The sequence below is a fragment of the Alosa sapidissima genome, chromosome 2 (genome assembly GCF_018492685.1).
Source record: "Alosa sapidissima isolate fAloSap1 chromosome 2, fAloSap1.pri, whole genome shotgun sequence".
NCBI classification, from domain to species: Eukaryota; Metazoa; Chordata; class Actinopteri; order Clupeiformes; family Clupeidae; genus Alosa; species Alosa sapidissima.
The window spans coordinates 15,772,605-15,793,952 of NC_055958.1; the positions used below are offsets into that span (position 1 = coordinate 15,772,605).

At 44.3% G+C, this 21,348-nt stretch overlaps 2 protein-coding genes across 3 annotated transcripts in view; one reads left to right on the forward strand and one right to left on the reverse strand.

Annotated features, from left to right (window-relative positions):
• Window positions 1–14,061, forward strand: part of col4a2 (collagen, type IV, alpha 2) — a 77,173-nt gene extending 63,112 nt beyond the window's left edge. For both annotated transcript variants that reach the window (XM_042084651.1, XM_042084652.1), the window contains 16 exons: window positions 815–946; window positions 1,293–1,474; window positions 1,568–1,631; window positions 1,770–1,844; window positions 2,648–2,755; window positions 3,133–3,240; window positions 5,758–5,829; window positions 6,138–6,263; window positions 6,369–6,485; window positions 6,791–6,952; window positions 8,341–8,439; window positions 8,590–8,736; window positions 8,893–9,009; window positions 9,632–9,823; window positions 10,164–10,450; window positions 12,183–14,061. In XM_042084651.1, coding sequence (XP_041940585.1) covers window positions 815–946; window positions 1,293–1,474; window positions 1,568–1,631; window positions 1,770–1,844; window positions 2,648–2,755; window positions 3,133–3,240; window positions 5,758–5,829; window positions 6,138–6,263; window positions 6,369–6,485; window positions 6,791–6,952; window positions 8,341–8,439; window positions 8,590–8,736; window positions 8,893–9,009; window positions 9,632–9,823; window positions 10,164–10,450; window positions 12,183–12,437 — 2,243 coding nt within the window. In that variant the 3' untranslated portion in view covers window positions 12,438–14,061. The remainder of the gene's footprint in view (window positions 1–814; window positions 947–1,292; window positions 1,475–1,567; window positions 1,632–1,769; window positions 1,845–2,647; window positions 2,756–3,132; window positions 3,241–5,757; window positions 5,830–6,137; window positions 6,264–6,368; window positions 6,486–6,790; window positions 6,953–8,340; window positions 8,440–8,589; window positions 8,737–8,892; window positions 9,010–9,631; window positions 9,824–10,163; window positions 10,451–12,182) is intronic.
• A 986-nt stretch (window positions 14,062–15,047) lies between these two features.
• rab20 (RAB20, member RAS oncogene family) lies at window positions 15,048–21,335 on the reverse strand. The gene is made up of 2 exons (XM_042084688.1): window positions 20,853–21,335; window positions 15,048–16,223 (listed from the first exon to the last, which is right to left on the reverse strand). Exons 1-2 carry the CDS (start codon window positions 21,040–21,042, stop codon window positions 15,664–15,666), a joined length of 750 nt encoding a protein of 249 aa, XP_041940622.1. The 5' UTR covers window positions 21,043–21,335; the 3' UTR covers window positions 15,048–15,663.
• Between the last annotated feature and the right edge of the window lie 13 nt (window positions 21,336–21,348).

Below are 21,348 nucleotides of genomic sequence, written 5' to 3' on the forward strand. Positions count from 1 at the left end.
TATCTAGGGAATAACCGTGGTTATTCCCTAGATAATGCTCTATGTGGTGAATGATAATGTGAAGTGAATAACGTGTAGTGTGTAGTGAAGTGTATGTGTAGTGAATAACCCACCATTTAGATATTAACTACACGGTAAACTATGTAGTGAATGAGTGGATGTTCCGAACAAAGTATAAGCAAAAAAACTAGGAGCCAATGAGCAATGAGTGTGCGTAAGCCACAGGCAGCTGACCTGTTTAAACCATTCTATTCACACCTTCCCTATGTGTGTGTGAAGGAAAGAGGAAAGGTGGAATACAGGTAGACAGAGAGATCAGGAATGAGAGAGAGAGAGAGAGAGAGATACAGAGACTGTGGCAGTTACACAACAGTTAGGTCTGGTCAAACAATTTATTCATTTCTGATTGGACAAGAGGCATTCAATGAATGCTAATATCTCAGGACATCTCAGTCACCTTTCAGTAATCACTCCACATTTTGCATTGAACTGTCCAGGGTTTTTTAGACAACCATCTCTGGTCACATTTGACAGATGCTGAGTGAGAAAATGAAGTAAATAGAGTAGGATGAATGTTTAACTTAGCATGAGATGCATAGACAAGCAAGAAGGCTATATGATTGACTGTCTGTAGAATTAGGCTATAGAATTGACATTTTGGCTTTGTAATTTGCTAGAACCCACAAAAAGCATGGCTTGGCACACAAGATCATTGCTACTCCTAGGACACAGTAGGTTTAGCTTAGTATACAGTGTGTGAACGTCTCTAGTAGGCCCAGTCTCAGTCTTAGCCTCTTCTTTGTCCATGTTGAAGGGGATAGAGGAATACCCGGCAAACCAGGAGAGTTCCGCATGGATGAAGTAGTGAAGAAGGCCATGAAGGAGATGAAGGGGGCCAAGGGGGACCACGGCACGCCAGGGGTGTTCGGCTTCCCTGGGCCCAGAGGTGAGTCTATCCACGCAGGTTGCAGAACCTCGTCTGTACCTTCAGTCTGCTGTTGTTATTTATCTTCTACCAACGGCATATCCTCACAATCTACTCAGTTTACTGTTTTAGTGTAAAGTGTGTCTGTGTCCGAAAAGATTCTTGCAGACGCTCAGTGAAATTAAGTTAAAAAGTATGTTGTTGTTGTTATGTTGTTAAAAAAAAAGTGTGTTGGCTGATTTGTGGTGTATACTGAGGTCTGCTTTGTTGTAATTAACAAGTTCCTCCTATTTCCGCGCATTTGCTGTGCCAGTCCATATACAGCCCATTCACTGACTTGCCATGGTTGGTCTTGTGTGTGTCCCAGGGCCCAAAGGCCTCCCAGGGTTTCCAGGTTCCTCGGGCCATGATGGCTACCCTGGAGAGCCCAGCGATAAGAAGGGTGAGAAGGGAGATCCGGGAAATCCGGGGTGGCCTGGCCAGAAGGGGATGCCAGGCCCCACTGGACCAACAGGAATTGGAGGATTCCCTGGGATGCCAGGCTATAGAGTAAGAATGCTTGCTGTGCCTTCTTGGTTGTCCTGTCCTGTCCTATTTGGGTGTGGAAGTAAATGATAGGCTGGTTATGTCATTGACTGACAGGGGGAGAAAGGCGGGATTGGTGCCTATGGGCGATCAGGAGAATCCGGAATCAAGGGTATCAAAGGTAGATATACAGAAAAAATTATCGGGAAGTAATTACTTGAAATTAAATATAGGGTATAGTAAACCTATGGTATGGTTCTAGAACATCACTTGTGTGTGTCTGTGTGTGTGTGTGTGTGTGTGTGTGTGTATTGTTTAGGTGAATTGGGTCCTACAATTGATCTCCCTGGACCTACTGGGCGTCGGGGTGAACCAGGGCTGCCAGGTTATTCAGGTAAGTAATTAGAGGCCTGGGATATGCATGCTTTTAACATCATGGCTGCCACGCATATCCAGCGTCCGTTTGGTGCGTTGGCCATGCACATCCTCAAAAATGAGTGTGACGCGTACAGGAGATGCAATATTCACATGAATGTTAGGGGCGTATATATATATATATACTGTATATAGTGCAGTACATAACTGTACATGAGCATGCAAGGCCAGCTTTATTTGTTACTGAATTCTGTGGTCTGCCCTCAATTGGAGACACACTCCACACACTTGTGTAGTGCCCGCGTAGTACTGAAACAAGGTTTTGTTCTCAACGCAGCCGCTTTTGTATGCAAACGTATGCAAACGTTTTAGTCAAAAAGCAAGTATATCTCAGGCCTGAAGGTCACAGTTATTCACAAAGGCATAACCTTATGGTCCTTAAAGGTCCACTCTCACTTCGATGAAAATCTTGGCTAATTAAGCAGTTACTTACAGTTGGGTAATTTTGCAACGCGCTGTTCAAAATCGTACCATCAACTAAAATGTACATAAAGATAAGAGCATGCAACAGTGTAAAATATGTAGCCTACCCCTTCCCGGGACCCATTCATTTACAGTGGGAAAAAGGACCACACAGGACTTCTTGACGTCTTTTTGGGCTGGGATTTGGAGGTGCCCTGGGCCGACTCCAACTTGGGTCTCTGTGGGCACGCGGACCTGAACATGATACGGGGGCTGTATCCAGTTGCCCCACCCCCTCCCCTCCAACTGCTTAAAGGTTGAACTGTACTGAGGATGTATTGCCACTGGTTTGCTCCACAGGTGGACCGGGCCTCCTCGGTGTAACGGGAGACAGAGGCAACCCTGGCTACTCCGGTATTGGGGGCATGAAAGGAGGACCAGGTGACCCCGGCTTTTTTGGAGCCAAAGGTATGGAGTTGTCCTAATGCCATTACCTGTTTACTCAGTGTAACCCCTGAATGTAGCGGTGCGTTAGCGAATACAAAAACGTAATCTTTACATCAGATGGTTAGCATGTGCTAACCCCTCTGATCAATTAGCTGACAGATGCCTAGTCATTTGCCATATCTGTGATGTACAGTATGCACCATTTACAGACTGTGACCAGCAGGGGTTAGTGTTTACATCTACTCTGACAGGCCAACACACGCTAGCAGACTTGCACGCAGTTCACTCTCACACACACAGACAGACACACACGCATACACACACACACACACACACACACACACACACACACAGCTACAGTTTCTTCTCTATGACCATTTCACCATTCCGCTCATCAGGGTCTGACGGACAGCAAGGAACGCCTGGTCAACAGGGCCAGAAGGGCTATCCAGGAGTCCCTGGTGCCCATGGAACCAAAGGAGCTGAAGGGCATCCTGGACAACCAGGTATAGACCCTTTCAACAATAAAAACAAAAACAATGCTTGAACATTCTATTTGGTTCCCAATCTACTTCCTCTGCATTAAGATAACATATGGAATGTGAAAACGGAAGCCTTGTGGGGCCAACTATGATGCTGATAATGGAACTCTCTTGAAAGGGTCTCACTACTAGGGCACGCTGCAGGGAGAGGGGTGTTGGAAATCAAGCACTGAATAGGCCCTAATTTAAATTGTGGGCAAAGTGCAAAGACTGTCAACAAGCAAAGTCCCTCTCACACATTAACTAGAGCAGTGGTTCTCAAACTGTGGTACGCGGACTCTCTAGTGGTTCTCCGGGAGTCTCCGAGATGGTTTGTCATAAAGACGAAATAATCACTTCAAATTATATAAAAATATATATAATAAAAAACTCCCTAACCACGCGATCACTGAAGTTACATTTGAAAAAAGGAAACAATGCAAAACAGTATGTACAATGTAAAATATGGAATTAAATTGCCGGCCATAATGGTGGTACTTGGAGAGCCAGTTGTTTTCTGAGGTGGTACTCATTGTGAAAAGTTTGAGACCCACTGAATTATAGCTATCATGTGGGAGCATTGAGTATGTGCATTGTTTGCACTTCAGGTCTTGCCCATGGGTTCATGTCAATTCATACTGACTAACATTTAAAAACATGTTAAATTATGTATATGTTGATAAGTTGCACCTGACTTAAAATACGGTACATGGACAAGACTGTCTGGCAAATGGCTAACAAATACTTGCTCACTTAATCAATTGCCACTACATACTTTACTTCTGATTTGTTCACAGATGGCAACAGTACTTAAAACATGTTGAACATCCTGAAGATCTACAGTAGTTCTGATTATTAACACTTGCACCGCCTCTCACATTAGCCACTGCTCTGTCTCCACTCACTGCACAACAAAACTTTTTCTTCTTCTTGAATTTCCCCTTGGGGATCAATAAAGTATCTATCTATCTATCTAAAACACATGCATGTTTTGCACCTGAAATAGCATTTAGAAGGAGGGTTATTCATTAAATAACTGCTCAGTAGCACAAATCTCCTTTTCTTAATGCACAGACATGCTACACAGTTTAGTAACTATTACAATGTAGCAGTGCAACATGTTATAATGACTCAAAGCAACAAGGCTCTAGTCATGCATGTTTGTTGTTTCAGGAGCAGGACACACAGACATCAGTACAAGGCACACACAAGGGTAGTCAATAACACTCATAAAATACACGTAAAGGGTAGCCACACTCATACCGATACAAGGGTTACACAAAAGGCAGAATAAAAACACATACATAATCCATACATAAAGACTAACACACGTACAATAACCCCACTCAGTTCCCCCGAAACCCGCCCGCAAAGAATTGTGGGTTAGCGGTAGCATTCAGTCCAGCGCACCGACATTACACGGTCCCCCTCGCACTTCCAAAACCCCGCACTTCCCTCAGGTCCGCCACCACGAACGGGCCCCGCTTTGGGACCAGCGCCCGTCGCTTTACATCACGATTTACATCACTATTAAATTAGCATTAATTAGACTTACAGTAAAGCTAACATTAAGACTGTGTTAGTTTTGTTTTTGTGTTTTGGGGTCAGCTGGGTTTGGAGTTCAGCCAAGTTTGCAAGTTTACTTTGTAGCTACGAGCTGCTGAAAATAACTACCCAATAGATGCTTCTAGAAGAAAAGAGTGGCCACTGGGCTCAGTGACCCACCACTGAAGTGTCTCGTCCATCCAGACACCAAACAAGTCAGGAGACCTGATACAGAAATGTTACATGGCACCTCTTCCTGCTGGCTGTTTTGTGTATGTACAAAACTGGTGCTAGTGTAGTGGCTAAGGAGCTGGGCTAGCCTGCAGTGGCCAGAAAAGTTGTGGGTTCAAATCCTGGCTTCCACCGTTGTGCCCTTAAGCAAGGCACTTAACCCTGAGTTGCTCCAGGGACAATGTAACAATGCCCTTTGTAAAATAAATGAGATATGTAAGTCTATTAAAAAAAAGTGTGCTAAATGACTACAGGTACATGTAATGTAAAGTGACATGATGGTATGGGTGTCACCAAAGTCCTTTTAGGCAAGTCCGTCCACTCGGTGGCCATATTGCATCGGTTTTTGGGCACTCATCGGGCATCCTATTTGGCAGAAATGCGCGTGCGCAAGGCTTCACGACACCAATCTTGCTCCAGTGGCGAGTTCAAAACACAGATTGGCACGATGTCTTCACAACACACCATATGATTGGCTCAATGTATTCACCTCACACCACATGATTGGCTCAATGTATTCACATGTCGACGTTTTGCCGAGGAAGGGGTGGGATATGTGTAGACAACGGCCATATTGGCCCCATGCATTTCTATGGAGGAATTTTTGAGTGCTGTGTCTCCTCATTAGAAAGTCTCTGGTGTCACTGATCCCGTTTTAAAGTGACCAAGAGATGATGAATATGGTTGCATGTAATCCACTGATTGGTGTTGTGCTTCTCTCTCCAGGCTTCCCCGGTCAGACAGGAATCGGTGGACTTGATGGTCTGAAAGGAAACAAGGGATTGCCCGGCATATCAGGTGCCATTTTTATACCATCACACAGAATTATGGCATATCAGGCGCCATTTTAATACTATCACACAGAACTATGGAATACCAAGGCCAACCTTTGAGACTCTAATGTCAAGCGCATTTTTTATTATCAAAGATGTGTTTTGATAAAAAACTAGAAAATATGCAATGAAACAATAGTTTTGTAAAAAAATAAATAAATAAAAACATCTAGAATTTGTGGAACCGAGTTTAGGATGGATTTAGGATGAAGCTCAATGTCTGACCACATTCATTAGTATATGAGCTGACATAATGTGTGTTTGTGGTTTCAGGTCTTGACACAGTGGGGCCACCAGGCCACCCTGGTGCTAAAGGCCAGAAAGGAGAGTTGGGCATCCCCAGCACACTGGTCGGCAGCCAGGGAGGAGACGGCGCGAAAGGATATTCAGGAGATCCAGGTAGGGACATTGTGGGAAATGGAGTTTACAGCTTTTCTGCTAAAGGGCTCCCTGTTCAGTTGGTTGCAGCATTGGTTGTGGAGTGATTGTTAACATGCTCTGCAGGTGATCAAGGACGGCCTGGCCCTCAAGGTCCACAGGGTCCACCAGGGTTCGGAGGAACCCCAGACAGACCTGGGCGGCCTGGAGATACTGGTTATCCCGGACAGAAAGGACTCCCAGGTGGAGTACAATTACCTATTGCAATATTATATACACTATAGTGGAGACACACATAGGAGCGCTTGTATGTGTTATACTGTATGACATAGGGCCTGCATCTAGACTGTGTATGACATACCGGTGCATAACAGCATTTGTGAAGCATTTGTTATAGTCTGTGTGTTCTGTGTGTGTGTGTGTTCTGTGTGTGTGTGTGTGTGTGTGTGTGTGTGTGTGTGTGTGTGTGTGTGTGTGTGTGTGAAAAAATGTTATGATACCAGGGATGGCTCTCTGTTTTTACACGCTATACGTGTTTTGTTCTCTAGGCTTCCCCGGACCCAGAGGCACACCAGGCATCCCCTCTGTGTTTGGGGACAAGGGAGACAAGGGCATAGGCGGCCTGTTTGGCCTTACTGGTCTGAAGGGCCTCCAGGGTGACAGGGGGCAGGAAGGGTTTCCTGGACCAAACGGAATCTCAGGACAGAAAGGTCAGCCTGGGTGCAGTGCAGCTTACCCATTCTTCAGTCACCCTGTCATATATAGACTTATCCAATCTTCAGTCACCCTGTCATATATAGACTCACCCATTCTTCAGTCACCCTGTTATATATAGACTCACCCATTCTTCAGTCACCCTGTCATATATAGACTCACCCATTCTTCAGTCACCCTGTTATATATAGACTCACCCATTCTTCAGTCACCCTGTCATATATAGACTCACCCATTCTTCAGTCACAGGGCCCTATCGTGCACCCGGCACAAGGTGGCGCAACGCGCGATGCAAGGCTTATTCTTATCTTACACTCAATAAAGTGAGGAATTTGTTCGCCATGCGCTCCACTTTTATTAAACCTTGCACCCAGGGGTGTGGAAATGAATGACATAAGGTGTGTTCTGGCGCGTGATCTAACAATCGCTATCTTACGCCATCTAAAAATCATTACGCCACTGACCAAGAAAAAACCTGGTCTGTAGCGAAAGGCTAAGCTGAAGACACGCTGTCACGAGATGTAAGCAGCAACTCCTCTGCAGGATAAATATCTTGATAAAGATTTTTATTCAGTCATTCGAACATTATTGGGGTAAGTGTTGCTTTTTTCAGGCTATGTTTTCGATGGTAACCTTGTCAGTCAATAGTGAAAGTAATTAACTGTGTAGAACTGTTTTGTCAGACTGAGACCACAGTGAAGTTAGTTTCACATTGCCTATGAGTTCAAATAATAGGTGAGTGCAGATGCATGTAGGCTACACTCTGCTAGTCACAAACAGGTTTTAGTAAAGCAAGGTTTAGTGGAATCTCTGTTCCATACGGTCTCGCATGCAAGCAGATTCCTTCAAATGCGCTGCTGACTATCAAAATGCCGATGCATTGTTTGAAGTTGCGCTTAAAGGGAATGACAGATGTCATTCTCATTGGTTAAAGGATGTTACGCCCCAAAACACACCCATGACTTATTAAGAAACATAAGAACAACCCAGATTTTGATCACTAAATCACGCCATTAAATTAGTGATTGCGGACTGGCCACGTCTTTAATGTCTATAAACACCTCTGACCTCCCGTTTCTGATCGCCAAAATAGGGCCCATAGACTCACTCATTCTTCAGTCCTGTCATATACTCACCCATTCTTCAGTCTTCCTGTCATATAAAGACTCACAGAAGGGATGCTTTGTCTTGTACTGGGTGTTCAAGCACACTGAAGTGAAAGAGGTGAAATTAATCTTGATGGGTCATGTGGGAGATGTGTGTCCTTCATTTGCTAATGCCCAAACGAATCTGCCCAAGATGTCTAATATGTCTCTGGGTCTGTGAGACCAGATGCAAGTCAACACAGCTGTCTTACAACGGTGTTGTGTTTGTGTCCTGCAAGGGGTCAAGGGAGAAACAGGCATGATGGGACCTCCTGGCAAGCCAGGCTTTAAAGGAGACCGCGGCCACTCCGGTCCCAAAGGACAGACTGGACAACCAGGTAACGACACTTTTCTGTTCTCCCTCATTCCTATATACCCGGTCGTGACATAGACCTGTGAGGAACACCACACAACAGAACACTAGCCCATTACTTATCGTCATTGAGCCTCCTCACTGAGCCTGCGCTTGCTCCCTTGGTCTGCTCTAGGTTTCCCCGGGGCCACAGGGGCGCAGGGACGTCCTCCGATCCCGGTCAAGATTCCCGCGGAGAGAGGTCCACCAGGGCCTCCTGGACAATGGGGGCCCGGAGGCACAAAAGGAGCACCGGGTTACCCAGGACCACATGGAGACCCAGGTAGAACAGCCCTTTTTTAATGAGCGCATGTGTATGTGTGTGTCTAAGGAAGAGAGCTACAGTAGGTACACTCCCTATGACACCTAAGCACGTGTGATAGAGAAAGTGAATAATAACTCTTTCTCTCTCTTTCTCTCTCTCTCTATCACATCCAAGGCTTTGAGGGGCTTAAAGGAGACAAAGGAATGCCAGGTGTCAGTGGACGGTCGGGAACACCTGGTTTCCGTGGAGATCCAGGATACCAGGGATACCCCGGTATTCAAGGCCTGGAAGGTACAGTTGAGACGTTGTGTGCCTTGTTTGGGCAAGGCAGATTACAGTTACAGGATTCTAGGCTAGATTAGTGGATTAAGGGTAGGATTTGGGCAGCCAGTTAACTATAGCTTCTGGGTCACTAAGAATGATTTAGCAGAGTGAAAATATTCAGAACTCTCAACTCTCATATACCCCCCTTGTATGTAGTGGTTTATGTCTTAGTAGGCATCATAATCAAGGTTAATGTGAAACCAGTGATTTATGGATCAAATATTGCATTGTTTACATGATAGGACATGATTTTTGTCATACTCATATTCATTCTACACATCAGCATTGTTTTAAAAGTTCATCTGTTTTGCGTCTTACTGTTTCTTCAAGTTTTGTCTTGATTTTTTTTCTTTCCATCTTGCTTTATCCTCCACCCCTATCTCCTATCATCCACCCCTCCTCCTCCACCACCACCACCACAACACACACACATACACACACACACACACACAACACACACACACAACACACACACACACACACACACACACACAACACACACACACACACACACACACGCACGCACGCACACACACGCACACACACACACACACACACACACACACACACACACGCACACACCCTCCAGGTTCTCGGGGCCTCCCTGGCATCCCTGGTCGTGGTGGCATGCCTGGGCGTAGCGTGAGTGTGGGCTACCTGCTGGTCAAGCACAGCCAGACCGACCAGACGCCCATGTGTCCAGTGGGCATGTCTAAGCTGTGGGACGGATACAGCCTGCTCTACTTCGAAGGCCAGGAGAAAGCCCACAACCAAGACCTAGGTGACACTTCTCATCTACTGAACTCCTTTCACATAACCAATCCCATTATAATGAGGCAGAATTTAAAGGTCTCAGGCCCGGGCTACATCGGGTCTGCAACTGAAGTGCTCCGTTTGCGGAGTGTAAGAAATTGTTTTCGAAGATTGGTCTAATATTTTCAAACTTACACGGAGCTATCATGTCTGGTGTAGCCAGTTCCATTGATTATAGTGGAACTGGCTACACCAGTACACTACAGCAGAAGCACAGTTCAGTGAATCACTGAACTGTGTTCAGAAATGGCATTGTTATTATTATTGTTTAATTATTTTCTTTAATTGAATTTAACAAACAACATCAGGTCTGGCGGGCTCCTGCATCCCACGTTTCAGTACCATGCCCTTCCTCTACTGCAACCCCAACGACCTGTGCCGCTACGCTGACCGCAACGACAAGTCATTCTGGCTGTCCACCACGGCGCCCATCCCCATGATGCCGGTGGAGGGCGAGGAGATCAAGCCGTACATCAGCCGCTGCTCGGTGTGCGAGGCGCCCTCTGTGGCCATTGCCGTCCACAGCCAGGACGTCACCATCCCGCAGTGCCCCCTGGGCTGGCGCAGTTTGTGGATTGGATACTCCTTCCTCATGGTGAGAAGCTAGCAACAAAAACAACATCTTTAAAGTGTTTTTTTTTTTTAAGAAAATAATTAAAATAAAACAAATTTACAAATTCAAATTGAATTTAAAAATATAGACACATTTCAAAATGTACATATGCACTAGCATGTTTCAGGGCTACTGTCAAGTTTTCAGCCCCCTGAATCTTTCAGATTACCCAATACACACTCTTTCCACATCCATGGTGAGATGGCCTACTGCAGCATGCCCCGTCTGCAGAGATGTAAAAGTCTGGCTTCAGAAAATAAAAGTCCTGCCTTGTATTGGTATTGGTTCTACCTGTGTGCTTAACACATGTGATTTCACTAATTAGCTGATCTACCTGGCTTAAGAATTGTGCTAAAAATGTGGCAGGACCTTTACTTTCTGAAGCCGGACTTTTACACCTCTTCCTGTGTGCAGATTAAAGATGAGGAGGAGAAGGTGGACAACACAGACTTAGATTCCAGTGCTAATGTGAAGGCCTTGCTTCTTGTTAAGACCTGTGTGCCATCAAACTCTTCTTTGTCCCCACAAAAGATAGCCTTTAAATAGCGGGAAGTGTTGACTGCTCTTTGAATCAATTAAGCAATATAGTGGTGGTGTTGACGCAATGCGGTCGTCTGCGGCCTATTTCTGTTTGTCTGTAATTTCTAGTACAGGGTAGTAAAGGGGTAGTAAAGAATTTGAGCTATCTTGAGTTTTCTTTAAGTTTCAGAGCAACACTCCTCCATTGACCTGCTTGTATTTGATACAGTACCTGTTGTGGAATGTGGTAGGCTTATTATGAATAAGTAGGCCTGCAGTCTGAAGCATAAACAAAACTAGCTGGTTAGCATTGCAATGTTAGAGGATATCTAGGTGGTTTTGACATTACGTCAAAACGATTAATAATTCACACTCTGTTACCATTTTGTTTTGTCATTTTTGAATTTGTTAAACTAAAAATCCTTTTCAACTGCATAAACAAACATGTGTGTTCCTGAGGCATTTCCGGTCGCCCAGAAAACAACACTGAGCTAATGGTATCAAACATTACCATTATGCTAAAGTCCAATTTATTTGCATTTATTATACGGCTCTTCACAATGCTAGTAGAACGCTCCATTGACTTGAATGGGATTTCCCAACGTTCTACGGTAAAATATTTTCATGTAATTACCTCTGCAAACATATAATTACCGCTGTCAATGGCAACGGGTTTTGTGCTGCTGATTTAAGTTTTTCATATCACTCCGCAAGTAGTCCGGTCACTTCTTGCATTGGAACTTCATTCAAAAGTGAAAGCAGACGGTTGATCAGCTATGTTCTAAAGAATGTTTGATTCAAGTTCAGCGTGTGTTGCAAACTATTTGTTTCTCAGCAAAAGCCACGACGAAACGGTAACAAATAAATGTAAAGAGACATATCGTGGACGTGGATTTTCGTTTTGGCAAGTAGCCGTATAATAAGCACCTTCAGGGCGGAACAAGACCCCTCCGTTGCGTGTCGGGGTCCGGTTTGCCCTGTTGGGACTTATTTTCCCAATAATGACCGGCGTTCTATACATTATCCCTTACTTAAAAGTATCTGTGTTAGTTTTGAACGTTTCAACCAGAAACCCTCTAGGAACAGATAGAATGAGTCTATCCATACCCCTTTAATGTGTCCACTTTGTATGAAAGCGTAACCAGCTGTATATATGTCAGACGGGGTAACTCTTCTCTTCTCCAACCCCTCACAGCACTCTGCAGCGGGGAAGCAGGGTGGCGGGCAGCTGCTGGTGTCGCCAGGGTCGTGCCTGGAGGACTTCCGCAGCACGCCCTTCATCGAGTGCAATGGTGCCAAGGGCACGTGCCACTACTTCGCCAACAAGTACAGCTTCTGGCTCGCGTCCATGGAGCAGAACTTCAACAGCTCGCCGGGCAGCGAGACACTCAAGGCCGGACAGCTACTCTCGCGCATCAGCCGCTGCCAGGTCTGCATGAAGAACCTGTGAGCCCACTTCCAGAGGCGCTAGCGTTTTCTCACTGTCCCCACTAAAGCATAACACACACACACAACCACACAGACACACACACACACACACTATGCTTGTGCTTTACCACCAACCTTACGTCCCACACCAATTGCCCTCGAAGAACTTATGCAAGTGTATCAACCACTTTCCCACAAACCTGGCAGAGCACGCCACCCTCTGAGAAACATATATGTAAAAACAAAATCACTTTTTGTACTTTCTTATTATATTGAAAATGGTGCTTCCTGTCTAACTTATTACCTCAGCTATGTATTGAACAGATAATTTTTTATAGGTAACAACATCAAAATACAGCTGAACCAAAGATGCCCGTATGTATGCACTGCTTTGGCTTAGTGTTCTTTTTTTCCAAGGAATATTTTCACATTCCTTTTTCGGTGCCTTCATTTCTAAAACGGAATCTCTGCCATGTCAAGTGATATGTCCACTGATGGACCAGCCTGGTTAAGTGAGGGCTGGCTTCCAGGCTACTTTCAGGCAATTTCAGGAGAGGGGGTATATTTGTAATTTCTTGGTTTTACTACTTGCTCTTTGAAAGAAAAAGAATGAAAAATATATGCATATATATTTTGAGTTTTTAGCTTTGGGATATCCCTTTAAGACATGTGCACTTATACACTGTCTCTTCAATCTGTGTTATGTGTATTACTAATCCATTCTTAGTTAAGTCCACTACTCACTCAGAACCGGAAATTATACAGTGCTAATCCGCAGCTCCAGCATTGCTTCAATCGTTGCATATGAATAAAAGTGTGCATTTTATTGTTTCTAGTGTAATCTACTAGACAGTAGATCTGAACATGTATAGGCCATTGACAGTTTAATGATATATATATATACACACAAATTGCACTGATTTTCTTCTCAGTTATTTTTTTGAGTTCACACCCAGAATAAATGTCTGGTGTGGCTTCAGCAGGTAGACCCAAAGGATATCTTTGACCAGTGACATGTTTTCTATGTCTGATAAAAACGGCTGTTGGCTGTCTCCACAAGATATCAATAAATGGCAGCAGTATCTGCCGTAGATGTATAAGTAAGTAAGATGTATAAGTGCTTTCTTGAAAGCCTCGCTACAAACTGTAAACTCCTTAGTGAAGTGTGTCCAGAGGACCCCACAGCTGAGGATGACATACATCCGAGGTCTTGATACAAGGTGCGTATGAGGTGATTCAAAAAAGAAAACAAGACACTGCACCCTAAAATCACTGTGCTCGTCAAAGACAACCATGAGCAGCAATCATCTCTTGCACTGACAAGCATTTGCTGGGTTCGGTGTAGAGTGTGCAGTTATTATACATCTCGCTCAACAGTCTCCTCATCAAGGAGTCTTCAACAACTCATTTAGTTGTGTACCTTGATCAGGTTAAATGAAAAGTGCCCATAAGAATGATGCCATCAATTTCAATGTTCCTTTATTTGTTTCTATGTAAATTTTAGTTGTTTTAATGGCACATCGCTCTTAGCTGTTCTTGTGGCTGTTGTAATGTAATTATGTTGGATATATTTGAGTGCTACCTTATGAATATGTCAAATGTTAGTGTACTTGAATAACAGCAAAATACATGCTTTTGTTTGTTAGGCTCTGTGTCCCTGTGGCTTTCTTTAGCTCGCTGGTCGGGGGCTGATCTTCATTGAGCAAGGTTAACCTAATATGTTATGCAATAAAGTTGCTGTGAATAGATCACAGATGTAGTGAGTTTGATGCAGGTGTAAAAAGATCGACACTTGTAGCGTGAAATTGTCCAATCAATGCACCGCTCACTTTTTCAGCTTTGTAGCAGAGAGAAACCTGGAACTTAATCCCTGAAGGAGTCAACGCCAGAGATGAGAAACACAGATACACAAACACCACACTACCGACTGTCACAGCCACTCATCATCAGGTTCAACATGTATCCTCATAAACTGAGGGGCAAACTTAACACTCTTCACCTCATGGACCCATATGGCCAACTCACCTTATTCATCTTGCAGCCAGAACGAGGCTACAGGGTACACTTGACATTACACCTCAGTCCAGCAGATGGTGGTGGCAATGCACTCCGTTTGCAAACTGCCAAAACAACTCACTGAAGAAGAACAGGCCAGCGAACCCTTCTTCTTTTTCAGTGAGCTATTTTTTTGGCAGTTTGCAAACGGAATGCATTACCACCATCAGCTGGACTGAGGTGTAATGGCAAGTCTACCCTGTAGCCTCGTTCTGGCCACCTTTCTGACCTTGCATATAGCATATTTAAAAGAAAACTATAAGGCTAGGTTAAACACAGTGCCCGTTTAGGGGTCGGGAGTTAATTATATTATCTTTTGGAGATCAGATGCACTAAGAATATAGCAATGGACTTCGATACATTGTCAGTTGGAAAGTTGATTTCAACTTGCTTATGTAGGAAGCTAGGAACTCATGCATAACTGTCAATGATAGAAACAGAAATATTTATTTTTATACAATTATATAATATAAAATATAATTGTGTCTTAAAACTATACACAATTTACTCTGATACATTACATGGATTGATAAAAATGATTTGTAGTTTAAAAATTATTTTTTTTATTCAAGCATAATCACTTAACACTGATTGTTTATTTTTTATTATTTCTTTTACAAAAAAAGCTTCCTTTAAAAGGAAAACACGTTCAGTGTCATTGCAGACGCAGGGTAAAGATTTCCGTATCTGCCCTTGAAGTGCTTTTAGCAACTGCCCCTCAGTCCCTTAACATTCAACAAGAAAAGTATCAGTGACTGATTCGCAGCACATGTCACTAAGAAGAATGCTGCCCACACACACACACACACACACACACACACACAGTACTGTTTTTAAGGCAAAAATCAACCTCACAAATGTGCACTTCTTACTTCATCTCTGGTAGTCACACAGACTTTGTCTTGGAGTTGTTTTCAACTTGTCCTGTTGATTGTTTGAATAGCCTTTGAATACGAATCCGCATGAAACGGGAGGGTATAGGCCAGTTTTGTTTTCGAAGGGGGGAGCTACCTCAAACCACAGTCCTCAGTCCGGAATGACTCAGTCATTCACAGATTATCATAGTCCCCCAAAACAAACTGGTCTTTGGACTGAGCGAATTGGCAGCTTCAACAACCTCTCCATAGTACGCCTACCAGCTTTCGCTCATAGGCGACGCCTGGCCTGGCCCTGCAAGACCCCCCCCCCCCCCCTCAAGCACAGCAGCCTCCCTTAGTGGTCTTGGCGACCCGGCAGTCCTCTAGGTCCACGGTGGACGGCTCGCCCTGACTCCTCTTCTTCAGGATGGAGGGCAGCACCATGTCGAAGATGGTCTCGAAGAGCTCGTCCACGTTGTAGCCCGTCTTGGCGCTGGTCTCGAAGCACAGGCGCTCGGCAGGTGGGCATGTCTGTCCCTCCAGGCCCTTGTAGCGGAGCACCCGGGCGTACAGCGCCAACGCGTCCTCCTGGCTCACCTGCTTCGGGAGCAGGGAGCCACTTCCGGTACCACCCCCACCAGGCTGGAGTTCAGTCCCCACACCCTGCTGCTCTCCTGGCTTGTCCTCGGGCTCAGCAACAGGGGCGCCCGACTCCGCCAGGTCGGCCTTGTTGCCCACAATGGCGAAGATGCAGTCGGCGTTGGCCGTGTCGGTGAGAGACAGGAAGCGGTCCTCCAGCTCGGCCAGGCTCTGCCAGTTGGTGACGTCGTACGTTAGGATGACTGCCGAGGCGCCACGGCAGTACATGGAGCCCAGGCCGTGGAACTGCTCCCGGCCTGCAGGGGGAGACAGAGAGGCGATTTAGACTTAAGACGTTTATAAAAATCCAGTTTCTTTCACGCCAAATACTGTAATCTCAAACAATCCAGGGAAGGAGAGGAGGAGATTATATAACACCATCTAAGGTCCATCTAAAAAAAGAAGTAGCTTTTTTCACACACCCAGTTATACTTCGTCCGACACCTTTGCAAGCAGAAGGGCAAGAGAGGCTACACTATAAAATATGCTAAAGGACACAAACACAATAGAGTGGTTTAAAAAGTAAAAAATGAGGATGCTCCTCCACTTCAGGCATCGACTGATGTAGTGATGCATCATGAAACATGGTCAAAGTCAAAGTACACAGATGTAATGAGGGAACACAACCATACAAAACTCACATTCTGTACCTAAACAGTTGAGAAATTAACCACGGGAAAGGTAAGCAATACTAAAGCTTAGGTAGATGGGAGCTGCACAGACACATACACACATTAACACACTCTTCAGCTCACACTCAAACGCATGACTGCGTGATGGAAATTTGAGTTACACACTTATGACGTCAGAGAAACATACTCAGTGAAAACAAAAAAATAAATAAATAAATAAATAATTCGACCCAGCATGTTCCAGGTTAGGCCTACAGCAATAAACCCCAACAGCAATAACCCCCCCCTACTACACACACACACAATCCACAGGTGGACACAGTGAAAGCTGCTAAATGTGTTTTTGAACACAGGAGGCCATTGTTAAGTGGAAGTATGTGAGCCGTGGGCTTGGCCACGCCACTGTCCGGTCTGAGGGCCTTTGTGCCAGCAGTGGTCGTGTGAGGAGAGAGCTTTGTTCCTAAGACACTCCGCAGCAAGAACAGCAAGGCTTCCTGGAAGAGTTTAAAAGACTTTCGAAATGGAGGGAGCACTTAGAGTTCTATTTCAACAGGGGGGATCAAAGCATGTTGTAGGGCTTTCTGAGCCACAGTGTCAGACAGGCTCTTTGTTTGAGTCTGTTTTTATTTAAATCTGATAGTGTGTGTGTGTGTGTGTGTGTGGTGTGTGGTGTTTCCTCCCAGTTCAAAGTTAAGTATGGGTAAAAGGTGTAGTGTTGGAGCCTGATTAAGACACATAGTGGTTAAACCAGGGCAGAAAACTGCTGTGTAGGCACTTTTTCCTGAGCACAGACATCAAACACGCGCACACACACACACACACACACACACACACACACACACACAAAGACACAAAGACACAGAAAACAGGACATGAGAAATAGCAGAAAGAGCAATCTCACCCCCTCCCTACACACCAACCCCTTATCCAAACAGAAGCAGTCACTACCGGACAGCCATTTCCTACACATATACGTGCTGCCTGGCCTGCAGCAGCATGTGACCAGGTGATGATGACATCGCTTCAGCCACTGGACCAGGAATTAGAAACTGTTCAAAGAACAAAAACGAAAACCAGAAAAGAACAAAAGTTTTGGATCAATGTAACCAAAAACAGGAACAAAACCAATGTCAACAAACTCCAATTTCTTGTGCCAGAGTGAAAATGCTATTTTCAATTTGAGATAACCAGTGAATAACGGAATTTATTGTTCCAATTAACATTTCTTTAAATATTATTCAAAAGTCCATAGGATTGGAAAGTCACCTGCCCACAAAGTGTTCCCCAGACCCCTTATAGAATAAATTGAGTCCGATTTTATGAATCGGTGTCTCCCCTGTTTAATAGGCTAGGCCTACCATGAGTAGAAATGGATTTTCCAACACCATCTAACCGCCTTTACCAAATATGTAGCCTAAATTATTGAAGCATTGTGTGAAATGACATACCAGAGACACTAAGAAAATATCTAGACCTAGTGTCATGCAGTTGGTAGCAACATGCATCGGTTAGGCTATTACAGGGCTTTAAGCAGGGATATTTCCTGTGCCTGAAGTTAGGCCATCAAACCTTTTTGAAGATTTCATATTAGGCAAATTGCCTACTTTCAAATCTCAACCCACCCAACCATTCTTCTACAACACTCTAAACAGTTACCATTTAGAGGAAAGGCTTGGAACACTGGAACGGGAACAGACAAATAATGTTTTAGCTCAGAACGAACCAAATTCCGTCTTCAGTCCCTGCACTGGACATCTAACAATTCAACAGGAAGTGATGGGGCAGAAGGGGGGGGGGTCAGTCATTGGCACTCCAGACTAGAGCATGCCAAAAGCATGACCACAGGTCTGACACAAGGAGAACCCATACGACATGTTAGACCCATGCTGTCCAATAGTGCAAGTCACCGTGAATAAGAGAACACACACCATCCTCCTCTGCCTTGCTTTACAGGTGACGAAAAATGTTGGACCAAAAGGAACATTTTGGGAAACTAGCATTTTTTTGTGAATGAGGTAACCTAATTTCTCCTAAAGGACAAGGCCTCAAATAATCCTGTGTGTCATGATCAAACACGAATCAAGAGATGACACAATTTAAGAATCCACAGTGACATTTGCACAATCACACTCAACCTCGTGCCTCTCTATTCCGTTTTGCTTAAGAAGAACAAAAACCAAAATACTCTTGTGTGGTTTCGCTGGTTGCATAGTCATCACTGGGATGTTGCTCACATGCGGACAACCCACCAGTATCTGTTGGGAATGAAGAAAACGCGTCATTTTATGGTGACAACTTTCCCTGGTAAAGATATCCACCCTAGTACGTCACCCTGACCAAACATCCTTTCACCTCATGGCCTTTCGGTTCTGCAGAGATGAAAATCCCAATTTATCAGCATAAGCTACTACGTGCCCTTTGGCCCAGTAGAACTCAGACTCAAGCTTTATGCACATTGTGAAAGTGAAGCCCATACTTGTTAAGGGAAGAGCACATTTAAATGACATTTTATGCTTACTGATACTGCCACTTTATATCCCAATACCATCAAAACTGTGTGCTGTAGTTCAGCAGGCATAGCTCTACTAGCCTTGCCTCAGCCACAGATGGGCTACCTTAGCAATCATTATTTGGGCTTTAACCTCATAGCTGAAGAAATCTTGCAAAATAAATGCATAAACCTCGGCTAATAGTTGGGAAATGACGGTAGATTATCTGACTCGAGTCGCCCGGTCTCCCTCCTTTCTGGTCTCAACTGGTAGGAGTCACAGAGGTTAAACTGGGGCTGGGTGTGAGGCACATTGACCTAGCCGGCATGATGCATGAGAACATTCTATGTAGCTTGATTCCCAGAAAGTTCACTCCTTGCCAAAAGACAGGGAAACTTTGGACTTTTGGGTGTTTTTGGTCAGATAAAACCACTGTTCCTCTTTGTTCATTGGCTAAGGGCTGTGCATTTTAGATATTTCTCAGAGCTGTAACAGACGGGGGCAGTTAATATGGTATTAATATGGTTTCGTTTTTTTCACTTTAAAAAAAAAACACCAGTTATAAATTGCTGTAATCTGGCAGACATGCACAGCCACATCCCCCTCCTTGTCTTGCTTTGCTTGTTAGCAAGCCTCAATGAAGCAGCAGAAATGACCAGTACTGTTAAACTTTGTTTTGTCTGTGTGTGTGTGTGTGTGTGTGATTACACACGTCTTGTGGTCAAATAATAAATAAGACTCCTGTTAATGTTTGCCCAGGTTCAATGGCTTTGCTGATGGCGTTTCATGCACACAGCAGAACGAGGTCAGAGACTAGCCCTGAGGGGGGTGGGGTGGGGGGTCTGGATCATGCTCCTAGTTGCTGATGATCACACAGCACCATGGAAAATAACAACAAATTGACTTCTGAAAGGTTATGACACTGTAGGAGAAAAAAAAGACAGGCCTGCAATTTTGTTGTCAACAAGCAAGGGTGAGAGCTCAAGGTTTCTAAAGTTTGAAAAATGCCTGCCTTAATGAAGAGACTACTAAGGTTGTCAATTTGATAGACCATATTTTCCACACAGTCCATCAATGTGATCATTTACAGTGACATGATGGTCTTACACTGACAAAAACAGGAACGTGGAGATTATGACAAATTGAGGAATTTATAGGTTAAGTCAGGCAGCAAGTTTGACATATCAGCTTTTTCCACATATCTTCTTTATCTAGTCTTTTGAAAACACCAGATATTACCAAACACTTGCAATCACATGCAACACTACAACTCTCCTTATAAGTCACTCTGATGAAAATCAGTGAAATTATTTTGCTCTGTGCAAAAACAATGTGACATAAGTTCTCTCCCGCATGTATTTTCATTGTAATGTAGGCCTGTGCTACAACAGTTTTGAAGTTCAATGATTTCCAAGTGTCTTTTCAAGGTAACAGTAACCTGTAAATAGCCTGAGTAAACATAAAATGAGCAGTTTGTCTAAAGCCATGCAAGGACACTGTAGAGCTGAACCACTAAAGACACAGTTCTTGACATTCCATTGGGGAAATGTTAAGTAAATACTCGGTGCTGCTAACTTGAGCAAGTCACGAGGACCATGGGAAATCTACTCAACAGGTATGCTAGGCCACCCACAACAAAAAAAAACAATAGCATAGACCGAACACCTTTGTTTAAGAAAGAATGGGTGGGCCTACTACTTAAGTGAAATATCACAGGCCCGTCTTACTACTTTATATGTTAGTTTGTACAAGTGAGTGAGTTTACCAGCGGTATCCCAGATAGAGATGTTGTAAGGTCCCCATTGTTTCAAGAAGAACGCTCCACCAACGGTGCTGATAGTGTCTTTAAATTTTCTCTCTGTGTACCGATGGAGCAGCGAAGTTTTTCCAACGTTCATGTCACCCAGTATCACAACTTTCACGTCGGGCTTTTTCATCTTCGCTGGCTCAGGCATTATCTTTGGCACGACCCGCTCTTCAGCGGCGAGAGGTCAACAAGCTGAAGACTATTCGTAATTCTCATTTAAAAACAGCTTGATCCACGAAAGAGAACCGAGCTTTTTAAGCGACTTGTTGAAGAACACATGACCGGAGGTCTGTTCTCACAAACCCGACAACAATTAGCTATAACTTACAACAACTCTCCGAAAAGGGGTTACTTTTTAGCCTCGAAACAAAATGTCTTAGAGAGGTAGAGTGACTAATTAGTCATCATCACAAGCACGCACGACTTTGCAATTGGCCGCGGTCAGTCTTCTAGA

What these genes read in the sequence shown, in the direction of transcription:
- rab20 (XM_042084688.1), bottom strand. Translation starts at nt 21,042, where the DNA reads ATGCCTGAGCCAGCGAAGATGAAAAAGCCCGACGTGAAAGTTGTGATA. An exon ending in CTCTATCTGGGATACCGCTG is followed by an intron (nt 16,224 to 20,852) that starts GTAAACTCACTC and finishes CTCCCCCTGCAG; the next exon opens with GCCGGGAGCAGTTCCACGGC.